The sequence below is a fragment of the Bombus terrestris genome, chromosome 3, assembly GCF_910591885.1.
Source record: "Bombus terrestris chromosome 3, iyBomTerr1.2, whole genome shotgun sequence".
NCBI lineage: Eukaryota > Metazoa > Arthropoda > Insecta > Hymenoptera > Apidae > Bombus > Bombus terrestris.
The window spans coordinates 1,798,356-1,813,622 of record NC_063271.1 but is presented as its reverse complement, the minus strand read 5'-3'; the positions used below and the strand labels follow the sequence as shown (position 1 = coordinate 1,813,622).

Here is a 15,267-nt window from a genome sequence, read left to right as displayed (position 1 = left end):
AAACATTACAATTAATTAAAATAAAATAGTAATTTTATTATACTCGTACAATATTATAATAGTTTGCAATTATATATAAAACAATATAAAATTTTAAATAATGAAGTTTATATACTGAGAGATATGAACAAGAAGTTGATTTCATTTTCTGAATACTATCTAATCAGATCTGATATTTAAAAGTCATCACTATTTTAAGTTGGTATTTGATTTGCTGAAGCTCAACTAGTAATACTTGATAATGCCAAAGAGAAAATGAGGGTTCTGACGGAGGTTCACGATTGTTCTAAGTGTCCCAAAGTATAGGTGCTGCACCACGTGGCCAATTGCTGAAGGTGTTCCACGCTAGCATATACAAGAACCTATTTAACTGTGACAGAAACGAGGTACACCCACTGTTGTTCCGCGCTATAAGAGTCCATGCAAATGACAAAATCCCAAAATAATTAAAATTAGTTGCCTAAGAAAAAGAAATTAATTGTTTTAGAGAAAAAAAGAAAATCTTCCTTCTCAAATGATAATGAATCAGTGGAGCGATGCAATAATTTCAATATATTATTCATTGTGGTGGAATTAAATAGGTTTTTGTATATGATAACGTGAGATACCTTCAGCATTGGGTCGCTGAGAGCAGCACTGGTTCGGGAACAACCGGAACCATAAGTATGAACACTCTTATTTCCTCTCTGGCAATACTTTCAAAAAAGTAATGTCAGTGCAACGGCCATGGCAGAGTGGTTGCAATCGAAAATTGTTCGTTTTTGCGAACTAAATAACGTAGAAGAAAAACATAATATTTTATCTGATGTAAAAATAAAATTGGGAAGTTTAAACAATAGAGAAACTGAACAGATCTCTCGTAATGTGGATTTTAGCCTATTGTTTGCTCAATTAACCTCAAATGACAGGTATCATAACAATACTGATTTCATGAAACAATCTTTAGTGACCTTCAAGATATCTTTTAAAATATATTTTCTTTTTATTTTTTTATATATTTTGCTAAAAGAAGGATGAAAAAAGCTGCAAATATATTATAAATAAAGAATTACGTCTTTGCTAGATAATCTATTATAATATTAATACAATAGTGGAAGAACATCAAGAAATTAAATAACTATAAAACTATTTACTACTTTTCCCTTACAGAGAATTTGTAGATCAAGTATGTGACATTTTGAAGGCATTATTTGGCATTTTAGAACCTGGAGAAGTATATCAAAGATATTCAACAGAAATATCTCAGTTGATAATTCATCCAGCTGATGTAGTTAGGTCGCTTGTGTTGCATGAAATTTTCTGCATTGTTTCCAATCCCCAAAAGTTACCTTTGCTGCTCAAAGATGTCAATTTACTGGTTGCTGTCATAAATAGGATCGGAGATGACAATTTGGTGGTAGCTAATTGTGCAATGCGTATAATGAAAGAAATTGGTAAAAATCCAAATGGATTACAAATTTTATACACAGGTGAACTATTAAGAAGTTTTGCTAGATTGTTAGTAAAAAACGATACTATTAGTTTTCGTATATACGAAATTGTTGTGGATGTAGCAAAATCTTCAAAAGAAGGTCTAGAAGCTTCTGCTCAATCAGGATTTTTAAATAGTTTATTCGATGTGCTTGAAAACGAAGATATATTGCTACAGATAAATGCATTAGAAATCCTGACAGAATTGGCATTAACAGAGGAAGGATTAAATTATTTAGAGCAACAAGAAGTCATAAGAAAATTTGTTCAAAAAATAACACAGGCCAATGAAAATCCATTGTCAAATTTATTGATTCCTGGATTAATGAAATTTTTTGGAAATGTTGCACGTTATTGGCCTAACGAAATATTTTCAAAATATCCAATTGTCGTCTCTGCATTATTTGAAGTAATAGAGAGTGGTGATCAAACTATCCTTGGTGTTGCTTTAGACACATTGGGACATGTTTCTACGCGCGTGGAAGGTAAATATGCTCTGCAAGCTTTGGGAGATGCAATGCCGTGTGCATTGAAAAAAATTGCTGACATAATACAAAGAATGCCTACAGCATTAAGAATTCGTGGGCTTAATAACTTGGCTCTCATACTTGATGTACAAAAAACAGAACAAGACAACAGAATTTTGTCACTGACAAAATCATGGTTTAACTCTATGTGCGATGATCCTATGGGTATGATTCTGGCATTGTGTAGGCAACCATTTGCAGATATTAGGCAAGCAAGTTTAGAGGTGATGGCAGTTGTGGCATCTCAAGTATGGGGTCAAGAATACATATCCTCTTACCCAGGTCTGGTTGAATTTCTGTTGGACAGGAACGTTGAATCATTTAAAGAATGTAAGGAAGCTAAATACGCAATTGTAAAACAGCTAGCCGAAGCTGAACAAGATGTATTCGATGCAAATATAATGCAAAGGTTTGTGGAGTTTGTAACTCAGGGACCGCATTATGTCGAAACTAATACAGAAGTTGCGGTAGAAGGAGGTCTATGAGTTATATTGTTTTCCTTCTTGTTATTATACGTTAAGAGTGTTAAAAGTTATTAGCATCTACCAAAAACATTGTATAAGATGTGGAATAACTTTTTTTATGTAAACACAAAAAATATACTATTTATTTTCTATGTTATATCTACAAATAAAATATAATGGTACATAAATAAGGATTTTGTTCTTTTGCACGATGAGAAATGCAGATATACAAAGGTAAATAATTTATTTTATAAGTAATAATACATAGTAACCTTAACACTACGCAAAATACTTACATTACTATGCAGAATAGTGTAATAATGTATAATTGTGCTTAATTTTTACGCACGCGTCTACATTTTCTCACTGATTCCTAATTTCTTCTTTACATTAATTACATACAATAAAGACAAATAATTTTATGAATTATAGTATGCCGAATAATCGCGTCACGGCATCATTGTATGCGTTTTCGTTTCTTGGGGGAAAGTATCTTTAACATGCTCACAATAGGAGCTTCGAAGGATACCGATATGATAAATGATAATATATACGATGAAACCAGTGCTCCAAAGAAAGTGATCATCTAAAAAATGTATCGTTATATTAAATCTATTGATAAATATATAGAGAAAATAAATTTGTTACTTTTATATCGACGCACCATGGTATATTTTCCTAAATGAAGTGGTGAGTCCAAGTTCATAGGTGTCATTCGAATCACAAGCGGATGTACCAAGTAAGCGCAATACGTTATTCTGCTAACTGGATATAAAATCGGTGCTGACAGAATACTGTTCACGTATCCTATATATAGGTATAGATAATTAAAATTGTGTTTTTATAGCTATTTTTATTTTGATAATCATCGCTGCCAAAAAAAATGTTTACCTCCGTAACCTGTGCTACATGCAACGACGATCCACGATAAACCAAGCGCCCATACGCTGTGACTTAACGAAGAATAACTAGCTGCCATTATAGGACTAAGTTCTGTTTCGTACAGACCGTACAATAAACTTGAAAGAGATGCCAAAGAAAGGAGCCATCCTATGCAAATTGTCGTCTGAAAACGATGAAATTATGATTCATAGTAAAATTATTGTTATTCGACTATTAATTGTTTCACGACTATTGACTTCAATGTACCTTGGACATTTTTATTTTGCAATCAGTCTTGAAAAGGAAGTATCCTACCGACATGCCTATAAAATAAGGACCTAATCTAGTCCATGGTTTATCGTAGATCTTATCGAAAAGCGCCAACGGGTCGTCCGAGCTTGGCATGTGATTATTTATCAAAGCAATGTATCCTGTTGTTATCCAGGAGCTTAGTAGTAAAGTAGTCATCGCGAAGGTTGCAATTTTAAAGTGGTTTGTCGCTAAAACTAATATCACGGCGCCAATAATGTAAAATTGAGTGTCATCCGCAACATACCAGCTCCAAATCATGCACTGAAAAAATGCGCGATACTAGGTATTAATCTTAAATTATTATAAAACTACAAAGCTACAAAGCGCGAATAGATATATTCTTCTTTTCGTTCAAGTTAAAGTGGGAAATTTTTGTACAAATTTGAAAAACGATCGGACGACTCACCATTTGGTCTACCGGGAATAAAGTATTGATATAGAGTAAATTCCTCCACCAGTAATTGGGACAGTTGTAATGATCCGCGGTCGGTGGTTCAAACACGGAATTCGAATGAAACCATTTCATTACGATTTGATTAACTCCGAGTATGAACATGTAGGGAGCTGTGAGTCTACAAAATCGGTACATGAGGAGACCGATGAACTTGAGGCCACCTGCGACGATGCCCCGTGTGCCCTGCGTCAGTTTATTCAAGTCTCCTTTCGCGTTTGTCCTGAAGTAGAGGAAACTCACGAGTAAGCCTCCCATGAAGAAAAACGTATCGACGCTGAAAGCTCCGTTCGTTATAGTTTGAAAGAGGAATTTTCTTTCCACAATTTTTCGATATTCCATATTATCCGAGTACTTGAATATGATAATACAAGTGTGACCGAGAATAACCCAGGCCATGGATATCGCTCTGAGACCATGAATGGTACTGATCGTATCGCCTCCGACTTTATTGTCACAAATAATTTTTACATTAGCTCGAACCGAGAAAGAAAGCAGCAACTCTTCGAAGACACCTAGCACCAAATAATGGAAGATTAGCAATTATCTTGCAGCTTCTTGATGATGAATACGCATCAAGATGTTTTATTAAAACGAAGAATCGCTTACTGAATTTATGTACTTTCGGATCGTCTGAGCGTAGACTAACTTCGTGATCGTTGTTGTTATTAATTGCTAAGGATTGAGGTACGTTGATGATAGCTTCTGCCGCTGGAACAGGAAGGTAGACCTTACCTTGAAAAGCTGCGAAATATAATGATAAGAGAGTCTTTGCTACTGTCCTTGTCTTGTGATCGTCTGTAAGTGTTAGTCACCTTTTTGTTCACGAGCATGAGAGAGATATTACGTTTCCTTGAAGCCGCGCCAAGAAAAGGAACATTACAAGAAGGACGTTCGAAGAGAAAAATTATCTTACCAGTATTGAGAGACTTTTGACTTCTGCCAGTTAACTGGTCAAGTTTCGCGTGCCTTTCCAAATCGTAAATCACTTTTCTTCCTCGAGTATATTTTCTCGTTATATAGATATCATATCCGGTCCCAATTGCCATCAGCAAGACGACCACAACGGTCACACCACTGAAACGTTCCCAATGCTTTTAATTTTCATTTATTTTAACATTTCTCGAGTTTGGTTTTCATACGATTCAACATACGATAGAATCCAGAAGACTGGGTCCTCGTACATATCGTACATATCATGCTGATCTCGAACCTTGTGAAGCGTGGAATGTTTCATTGCCTGTTCGCTGCCAGCAAGTTTTGCTATCACAGAAACGTCGGAAGCGTTGCACGAGAAAGGTAAACATACTCCTAGATAAATCATTCTTGTCTGCAATTAACGTTAAGCAACGATTACAGACGATTATCCAAGCGGAAAGTTGTTAAATAATATGCAACTATTTACCGTAGGAAATAAAGTGGTATTCACTGAAATGGTCATCATATAAAATCCCAATTTGTGAGGCGACTTGTTCGATCTTGTCCCGGTCCAGAGATTATTTTCAGTGAGGCCTCCGTGCATTTTTTGCGGCTCGCTGTTAAACTCTTTCGCCTCCTTCGTCGGTTTCTCTTGGATTTTCGCCATTTTTCTTCCATAGTCTTCGTTGATGTAGGCACACTGGATAGCTGAACCGACATAGTAGGAGTTTCCCCATAGGAAGCCGTTGGTATATCTGCCCGAAGCATCATTCGCTGCAAGAGAAGAAAGATTTGATCGATGCAATCTTTTGATTAGTAAAGCAAAATCTTTTAAAGGCTTTGTGAAATCAGTAAGTGTACTCTTTTACCGTGTAGGATGACTTGCTTGTTACCTAGCCGATGACCTACTTCATCGTTCAAGACACTTTCTCTCTGACGAGTGGCCATTTCCGGATTACCTTGGATGAAATACCAATGGAAGACTAATGTTTTGATATGCCTCGAAACTTATGCGAGTAGCATATAAACGTACTTGACAAAGGATTCGAATGCTCATGGTATTTTCATCGTCGCTGAATAATTGTTCGTTTATACGATAGAGATTTCCCGCGTTCTTATTTAATATTCAGTAACAGAGAATCGTTTGATGTCGTAAGCTAAATATTAGCGCGCGCTATTCATTTACACTTTCATAACAGCCGTTCGATCGTAGACGTGGTTCTGCTACATAATTTTCATTACCAAAGATTACGACATCTATCGCGAGCTGGGAATCCAGCTGTTCTCTAACAAGAACTTTCTATATTCCAGAAGAAAGTAATATTATCTAATTATCCTAATCATTATCGTGGTGGTGTTCGAACCGTTTCCATAGATCGCTATGTAGTATATACAGCGCGTATCGTAATTATTAATCACGATTCGTTACATCATTCGTAAATTGCAGCTGTAGAATAAATCGCAATGTCATCGTTCTACGCGGAAACAAATTTACCGACGTTTCCCTCCGAAACATTTTGTAATTGATTTCCGCTGGTACATCGTCTCATCGGTTGAATATTACCACTGAGATTGCTTTTTCTCCATTTTCCTAATTCTATTATTTCACTGCTGGTCTTATTCAACGAATCTACGAATCAAACAATTCTAATTCGAGACTAATTCTTGACCTTGCCTATTTGGTATTTCGATTCGATCAATGGGACTTTTACAAACGCTACCGTAACCCAACAAACAACGCAACTCAGAGACCTCCTATTATCGATTCTATTCGCACAAAAGTAGAATCGTAAACGCGTAACCGCAAAGAAATTAGAATAACAATGGATTTTGCGTACGTGCGGTGATCTCTGACACAATCTTTCGTTGAACAATGAAAGTCAAGTTCAATCTCTACACGTGACTCGTGTCGTTTCCTCGTTGATTCGTGAAAGAACGGAACCATCTTGCTTACTCTTGCCCCATTAATTTATCAATAGTCGTTCAATTTCCTTTTCAATTTCATCTAATCTTTGTACTTTGTACAAATACGGAAGAGAGCAAGAAACGTACAAGGGACTCGTTATCGTTCAAAATATTCGGCAGTTCGTGAGTTACGTTATTTTATAACGTCAGTTACCTTTTCAGGACGTACGTAGGATGAGCGAACGAATGGCGAGACACAGTGGTATTGAATCGATTTCTGTCGATAAAGAGTCTTGTGGGAAAAAAAGGAAAAGAAATTAGAGGAAGGAACAAGGCGAATTCCACGAGTTCAATGCAGGGATTGCGACCGGTTTGCAAGGTCTGTCGCTTGGAATAACACGCTGATGGCCGCGGTCTCCTTGATAAAGTTCAAGAGCTATCGCAACGAGAGTTACTAAAAAACTCTGATTCAGTTCGCTGCATGTACTCCTTATTCGTCGATCAGCGAATGTAACGAAATTTCTCGCAGCGTTCGCGCCAACGAGGGAAAGACGCTGACTTTTACACGCTCGAATGGCGAATCACGATTAATTACGACCGTCGCTTAATTGAAAATCACCATTGAGATATTTATTCAAATTCTTGGAATGAAAATAAGCAAATAATAAAATTTCATGGAACGAAATGCGATTACAACTTCTTACGTATCGGACCGAACGACTAGATGGAAAATCGATGGGTAAACGAAGTTTTAAAGTGAGTTAATCCAGAATCTGGCGATTAACTCGAAACGACTAGTTCCCCTATGGATCGTGGAATGTAACGGTTTATTTTATCGCTCGCTTCCGATCGACTAAACGTTTTAAATCGCACGTATGCACGATCGATCAGGGAAAGTAATTTGGAAAGAGAAAGGTTCCCCTAAACGTAATCGTTCGTGTCGCAATATTAATATACGCATGATTGAACTTTCGTTGATCTTAACACACGAATCATTTAGAAATATTTCTATTACGTGTTTTCTAATATTTTATTTAAACATACACATTCATACGAAGGTAAATTTATCGGCCTCGGTTACATCATGTTGACCTTTTATAATGGATTATAAAAAAATCGGTAGTATGGCGATTTCTTGATTCCTGTTTCGCATTAATTCTCTCGTTAATAATAAAGCCCGGAATCCATAATCCGAGGATACGTTCATCGATTGGTTGTATCAAGCTGTGTTATGCGACACCAGAATAAAATTATAACGCGTTTGATTCAGTTTTCTAACGAGCAGGAAGCGAAACGGCCACTTAAACGCGTTCCATAATCTCTGATCGATGAACGAAAACGTCCGTTGGTTACGTTAGCCAGCGGCTTTGTACTCGATCGGCAGATTTTGCAAGTAAAATTTATCGAAACTCGCCTACGAACTATCGACTTGTTGTTGGATGGTACGAACGATCGAGCGACTTCATACATGGCTCATAAACTTGACAATTTAATGCTCGATCGAATACCGAGATAACTCTAAACACTGGAATTCTATCGACGAACGCTATTTGTACGAAGGCGTGCTTTTCCCTCTATTTAACGGGCTTTAGTCGTCGTTAATTAAAGGGTCTTGACGTACATAAGACAAGCAGCTAGCAATGTATTCAACAGGAATGTCGTTACGTAACTTTGAACGCAGATACGTATATGCTTCCTACTTTTCGTACATATTTTAGAAAGAACCGCCACCTCGTCGAGCAAGAGAGACGAAAATCAATTCGATCGGTGTCTGTTTGCGGTTGCGGGAATTCGGCTGATTTTCATTGAAATTGGTGCAAGTTTCGAACAGGATAGAATAAGCACTCGTGTAGGACGCGTTCTACTTGCCCATGTAAGTTTATGTGGAAGGAAACCTGTTCGAAGGCGAAACATATAATAGAAAGTACATAAGGAAATATCTGTTTATGTAATCCTGAGGTCGAAATAATAAATCAGACACGAGAGAAGTTCCGATACGAGTAAACTGCGTATAATTATAATCTAAACGAGCATTTTAAGCATTTCAAGATTCGTCGAAAGCGGTTGCATACGCGTTTACGTGTCTTATACAAGAACTGGCCGCGTGAAGATTTCGATAGATCGTGAGACGGCGTGTTCCACGAACTAGGAAGCGGCAGACTGAGACGGTGCTGTTCGGCGACGTTGTTCGCGAACCGTTATTATATCACGGCGTTTATGCAGTCCGAGAAACAGAATGATAAAGGATTGAGAACAGCCGAAGAAAAGTCCAGCGTTACGTGAAAGTTGCGTTTGCAAGCCCGGTTTCCATGTAATCCTTTCTCCGGGCTGTTTTTGTATCTAGTGTGACGTAATTTCGATAATTGCCGCGGTTTCTACTTCGACCGTGTCTGAAGACCGAGTCTTCCTTGAAACTTTCTAACGTTACCTTTACACGTATCACGAAGGATATTCGCGGAAATCCTAAGAACACTCATCCATAAGCTTGTCGCCGAGTTAAGCAGCGTGACGCGCCACCATCGAAGAAACTCGTCCATTGTTTTAGAAATAGCACCGAATCTCGGCATAGCTGGATCGCGGATGTTTATGCAAATTTATATTTTTTTAAACACAAGCAAAACAATGGAGAAATTCGTACTCTGCCTATCATATCTTCGTTATGTCGGAGATTCTTTTAGTTAAGCTTTTTCTTACATCCACCAACTACACACGACACAGTGGCACGTCGGAATAATTTACTTATAATTCTCAATGAGAATTGATTGTAAAATTCTTTCAAATAAAATAAAAAGAAAATCTACGAACTAAGTTTAAATATCACGATGAATGCGACTAACACGTGGAATATCGTAAAATTATATTAGAGAATTTGGGAAGGCCGGTCGAAGTTGAATATAATCGAAAGTTGAACGACGAATACTTGCTTCGTGATTGGTGCCGTTACGAACAGAAATTTCGAATGTCATAAAGATTGCGTTTCTAACGCTGTTTGTTCTCTCCCTAATAGCCTCGAGGTATTTTTCACCGCGTAATTGCGCTTTGAACTTCCTACAATGATAATGGAACACAGAGCGTCACGGGAGGAGAAAGTCATGAAATTCGCATCGTGCACTTTTCCTTCGCTTGGAAATTGGGCAGAATTTAACAGACAGAATTCTCACCGGAAATAATAAACCCTAACGGAATTTTACTCTCGCTTGATCGAATTAACGGAGAGTAAAATAACGCTTTCTATCTGGTTATCTCGATGGGGAGTTTTAGAAAAATGAAATTTAAACAAAATAAACATCTTTCCCGTTCGAGTTCGTTTCCTGTTAACGGCGAAATTTTCCTGGAAAAATAATCCCTCGTATGGAAACTGTTTCGAAGGTGAATCGTTGCTTTCTCGAATCATTCAGTGCTATTCATTTTCTACACACATCCACTAACTCTTTCTTCGTAGCAGGATATGTCGAAAGTACCAGAACGAAAACCAGTTTGTTCCTCTTTAGGCGAATTGTACCGTTCATCGGTTCCGACGCTGCTGTCGGAAATCCCGAGACAATCGAAAATAATCGTACGATGTTTAATCATCGGAGTTTCAATGTTATGCTATGCCAGTCGCATAAAATCTTCCAGGAGTCGTTTCTAATAGACGCGAAGAATACGTCTCGCAACTACGTACATGTTTATTTAGTCGTACGAAACATCCGTTCTCCGTGATCTTATTTTCGTCCATTTCTTAAGTAAAAATTCAGCGATACGATATATGTGACGCCAGAGTGAACCAGTAGCGGCACTGGTTTTCCGAGGTTCGTTGGAAAAATCGAGCCTCGTAAGTCTAAAATCGAAAAAGTCTGGACTAACGCTTTCACCTGTATCAGGTGCGACCCTGGTCGTACCAAATGGCGAGAGAGCGTTTGAAAATGCGACCCGAAAAGTGTAACGAGTAATATACGGACAGTAGGAAAGCGTATTCTATTCTTAGATATTGCGTAGATGGTAGTATTTAAGTACGCGCGTTGAGTGGCATTCTTTTTCAATGTGTTGCAACCGATGCAAATGTCACGTCGGTATTCCGTTTCGAAAAAATTCGAAGTAAAGTGCATCTGTATATGGTGTACCAATTTTCGGCATAAGTCACGCTGGTAATATTCGAATCCCTAAGACAGAAAGCCACAACGGCCGTGTTACTGTCGATACTTACGGAAAAGTGGAACACTACGAGACTCTTGCGAAAAGTGGCATTGACCGAGGGAAGCGGTAAAACATTGAAAGCGATTCGTTGTTGGGCCGAGCCTGTGCCGGTAATGCAAGTAGCCATGGCGTAGCTCTTTGTGTCGCGAAAAGTGAAATTTCTCGATGAAAGTAGGCAAAGCAAAAGGAACTGCCGGGAGGAAGGCAGATGCGTTTTAGCGAGGACGATTCTGGCGAGCTCCCGCCGTTACCGGTGACCCATCGACTTTCGATTTCCTTACCGATGAAAGTGAATTAAACCGCGTAGAATTTCATTCGTTGTTCCAGTTGTGCGATCTCATAAAAGACGTTAAATCCGAGATGGCCGGAGATTCGAATAAATCTCGTTAATTTCCCGATAAATTCGTTATGCTCGAGTTCGTTTCTTCCTTTCTCGTATTTGCATCGTAATCTCCGAAAACGTTTCTATCAAAAGCCAACGAAATCATACGCCGTGTTAATTGTATCTCTGGCCTTTGTAACTCGTACACTTTCTATTCGTATAATAAATTTTTGCTCGCTTCACGAAATACCGTTGTCTCGCGTGTACACGAGAAAAGAGAAAAATGTTTGCTCACGGTTAGTTCCAGATGAATAATTGATGGCCAAACATTTGAACAGGAACCGATTACCGAAGCCATTGACATTTTTAGAAGAAATTTGACCAGTTCGACGTACCTTTTATAGCCCAGTCTTCGTGATTCTTCAATCCTTTGATATACCTCGTAATATCTTTGGCACACTGTTTCTGAACAGGATATTTTCCTTCTGTCCAATTCTTGGCAAGATAACGCACATCGAAGAGGTCCAACGCTTCCGACAACGTGGTCCAATTTCTATCCGGAATCTTATCGGCATCGGTAAAAGTTCTTACTCGCTGATCCGCCAAAGAGTCTCGTACCGAATTCTCTGGAACGGTCGAAGCTATCACCCCGCAGATCGCGAAGCTTGCGAAAAGAACGACGAGATACCACTTTTGGTTCATCGTTCTTTCAATTACTTTTACACAAATCACTAGAGAAATAGAATCGTCCACAGGTCGATTAACTTCGACTAATCGCGTTTCGCATCTCGCTAACGTAGTTTCGGTGAATATCCGATCGGAGATTTTCGTGCACGCTAGAAATCTTAGAAATCGTAAACTATCACAAAACAAATATTTGAAATCACAGTCGATGCCCAGCTAGCCTTCTTCGTCTATTCTGACAACGACGGATCTTGATCTCTTCAACTCCTCTCAGAGTCACGTGAATCTTTCTGGTCGCATTTTCCGATTCATCCGGCGATGGGCCCTTCGTTTCGAGGCCCTCCCGTCCTAGTTGTCATACTTTTGAGAAAGTAGCGAGAGTGGACGGAAGGAGAGAGTATGAACTCCGCGGTACGACTGCCTGAACGATCTGGAACTAGGCTTCCAACTCCAGACAGTGTGACTTCCCTTCCGTGTGGTTCCTTCTTATTTGACGCCCAAGAATCACCTAGGACGACGAGGCTAGCAGTGGTAGAAAAATTTCTTTGCCGGCTGAATATCTTGGTAGTAATGAAAGTGCAAGAAAATGGTGGGGAGAAACCTCCCCATATCGAAAAGTGAGCGCTAACGGTGGCTACCTTAGCCCGATACTCGTTTTGTTTAATACAACTCGTTACGTAGACTCATAGTTAACATAATTTCATGTCTGTTGACAAAATGAAAGAGGCAGTGAGAGGTCGTTTCTTTCGAAAGGAGAGGCAGTTCCCACACGAGAGTTGTTAGACATCTCTGCTTTTTTTATCTCTTTCAAGACCGATGAAATACACTGGCAAAAAATATTTCTAGATAATAAATATTTCAGCATATTCTATACGTGCGCTGTTTACGCTTTAATATGGTAAATTATTAAACAAAGTTACATTTCTTTTTTTTTCGAGTTTGGTATAAAAACAAGATAGGATAGGAAGAAAGCCAGATGTTATTCATTAACGTTGCGAAGCTTACATAACACCAGATTTATCATACAGAACGGATGAGGATGTTTAAACAACCGTCGTCTCTTGTATCAGTTTCTTTTCTACGTAGAATATTTCGGTACGTTGCAAAAAATAGATTTTCTCCTTTTTCCATGAATACTTTAATAGGAACGTTTAATCGACATAGATAATGAATTTTACGAAGGTACATAAGAAACTTCAACGAACCAACAGTGATCACAGTATATGATACTCGTTGAATAAATTGATTAATTTAGTGGAATCGACTATAGAGTCGCGTACGATACGACGACTTACAAAGTTTACGGTGAAGTTTTGCGTAAATTCGTCTGAAATTGACAGCACAGTCTATTATAAAAGTTTCACAAAAGAAATTTCATGCTATTAGAGGAGTGTTTCTCTTTCTTCGACGCAAAACTTTCGTCAAACGCTGTCATTGGCTGCTCAGTCGTGCTGAAATTCGTTTTCCTTTTTCTTTATCATGACGAGACTTTACTATCCTACCGTATAATTTCCGTTAGTAATCCTACACGGCCTCCTCCAAAAACCATAATGACTGGCAAAATACAAATTTTCTACTACCTATAATTAGCCTTTGCAATCGTTGATAATTTCTTACCTGGTCGAAAGTTAATGTTACATTTTCGACGGATATCGCATTGAGAAAGCCATTAACATGAACGTCGATGAATTATATTCGCGGCATGTGCCAATAAAACGTGAATCGCGTGAAAAATAGGCGCAATGCAGTTACGAAGTGTAGTTACTTGTTTTATAAATGCACTTGCACTTTTACGTTGTTGCAATACGTTGCATATCTTTGTTGCTGTTTGGTAAAGTCTTCGTAGAATATTAATCGAACACTGACCATGACAATGTCGATTTAGTTTGTACGATGAGAGAAAATCACCAATTCAAAGTCTCGCTCCTGTAGTTTAGTCTATAAATAATACGTCAAAGAAAAATAAAAGATCATATAATTACGGATTTTACAATATTATAAGTGTTGTATTTTCGCAAAGTGAAATTGGTCAAAAAAAATCTAATTTCGTCTTATTCTTTTTTTTACGAGAAAGGAACCCGTTTCATCGAAGGTCTAAAATAGTCTTTTAGCGATTGACCTTCCTTTTTAAGCGGATTTCTCTTCAGCGGTCGTCGTTTTTTCGTTATTAGAGAATTTATAGGCAATATAATTCTATAATATTATAAATTATTCTAATAGAATATTTGGCGAAAACGATAAAATTGTAGCTGTAATAATATGGTATCCATTCAGGAAATAGTCATGGCCGTCTTTCTAGATTTTGAGATACATACATTAAGCGTGGTACTATATTTTGATCTTTGCTTCAATTTGTAAATGTTATGTTGTATTCTGCCGAGCCGCTGCTTAGCTAAAATTAATTTTAAAAATTATTATTATGAAGTCTTTGAGGCAGACATACCTGTTGCAAATCCCGCATGAGATAAAGATCAGAGATGTCACCAGCAACGTTAACCTTCTAATCTCTCCTACCTTTTCCTATTCCGGGTAATTCCATAAAAACTCTTCCGTAGGTTCATTAACCAACATTCCATACGATGGGGATGAGAAGAATCGTATCGTAGTATATCGTTTATTTCATGATCGTGAATAATGTATCTAATATTAATAAAGAATTGAATTATTTATAGTGGTAATTAGTAATTAGATGCAAAATTAAGATTAAAGTTATTTCTTGGTCTTTTTTCTATTATCTTAATAAGTCGACTCGGATTCGGAGTAAGGGTACCATAGAAACAGAAATCTGATAAAAAGTGAAAGAATATAAGTTGGTATAGTGAACAAGCGAAGAATAATATCACCTGTAAAACATTGTTAATGTTTTTTATGCATAAATAGCAGTAGCTAAAATCGTATCGCCAAGTTTTGTCTTCTTCAAAAGGGGGGGAGAAGTGAAAGGGGTAGAAAGAAATAAAAAGTGGGAAAGAAATAAATACTTACTTGGGTGGGATTAACAAATCCAAGAGGGGAAAAGTAAAGAGGAAGTGGAAAGGAAAGTATGTACTTAAACACTTGAAAGAGGCGACACCGAACGGTATATTCAGAAATGAAGTAACTGTGTCCGGTCGGTAACCCAGTTAGTATGTATATATATCTTTAACCCTTCCCGTACTT

General features: G+C 37.8%; 2 protein-coding genes across 7 annotated transcripts; one reads left to right on the top strand and one right to left on the bottom strand.

Annotated features, from left to right (window-relative positions):
* Window positions 1-397: 397 nt before the first annotated feature.
* Window positions 398-2,652, top strand: LOC100645186 (26S proteasome non-ATPase regulatory subunit 5). Its single transcript, XM_003394266.4, has 2 exons — window positions 398-908; window positions 1,150-2,652. Exons 1-2 carry the CDS (start codon window positions 727-729, stop codon window positions 2,480-2,482), a joined length of 1,515 nt encoding a protein of 504 aa, XP_003394314.1. The 5' UTR covers window positions 398-726; the 3' UTR covers window positions 2,483-2,652.
* Window positions 2,653-2,688: 36 nt separating this feature from the next.
* LOC100644998 (nose resistant to fluoxetine protein 6) lies at window positions 2,689-15,167 on the bottom strand. Of its 6 annotated transcripts, none has more exons than XM_048414635.1 (12): window positions 15,094-15,167; window positions 14,555-14,751; window positions 11,823-14,049; window positions 5,512-5,798; window positions 5,261-5,436; window positions 5,023-5,183; window positions 4,716-4,850; window positions 4,062-4,621; window positions 3,611-3,916; window positions 3,353-3,527; window positions 3,126-3,268; window positions 2,689-3,047 (listed from the first exon to the last, which is right to left on the bottom strand). In XM_048414635.1, the coding sequence occupies exons 3-12, from the start codon at window positions 12,127-12,129 to the stop codon at window positions 2,919-2,921; spliced, it is 2,379 nt and encodes a 792-aa protein (XP_048270592.1). In that variant the 5' UTR covers window positions 12,130-14,049; window positions 14,555-14,751; window positions 15,094-15,167; the 3' UTR covers window positions 2,689-2,918. The 6 variants fall into 6 exon arrangements, with proteins under 6 accessions (XP_048270592.1, XP_048270593.1, XP_020718250.1 ...); XM_048414636.1 differs by having other exon boundaries at window positions 11,823-12,619; XM_020862591.2 differs by having other exon boundaries at window positions 11,823-14,503; window positions 14,626-14,751.
* Between the last annotated feature and the right edge of the window lie 100 nt (window positions 15,168-15,267).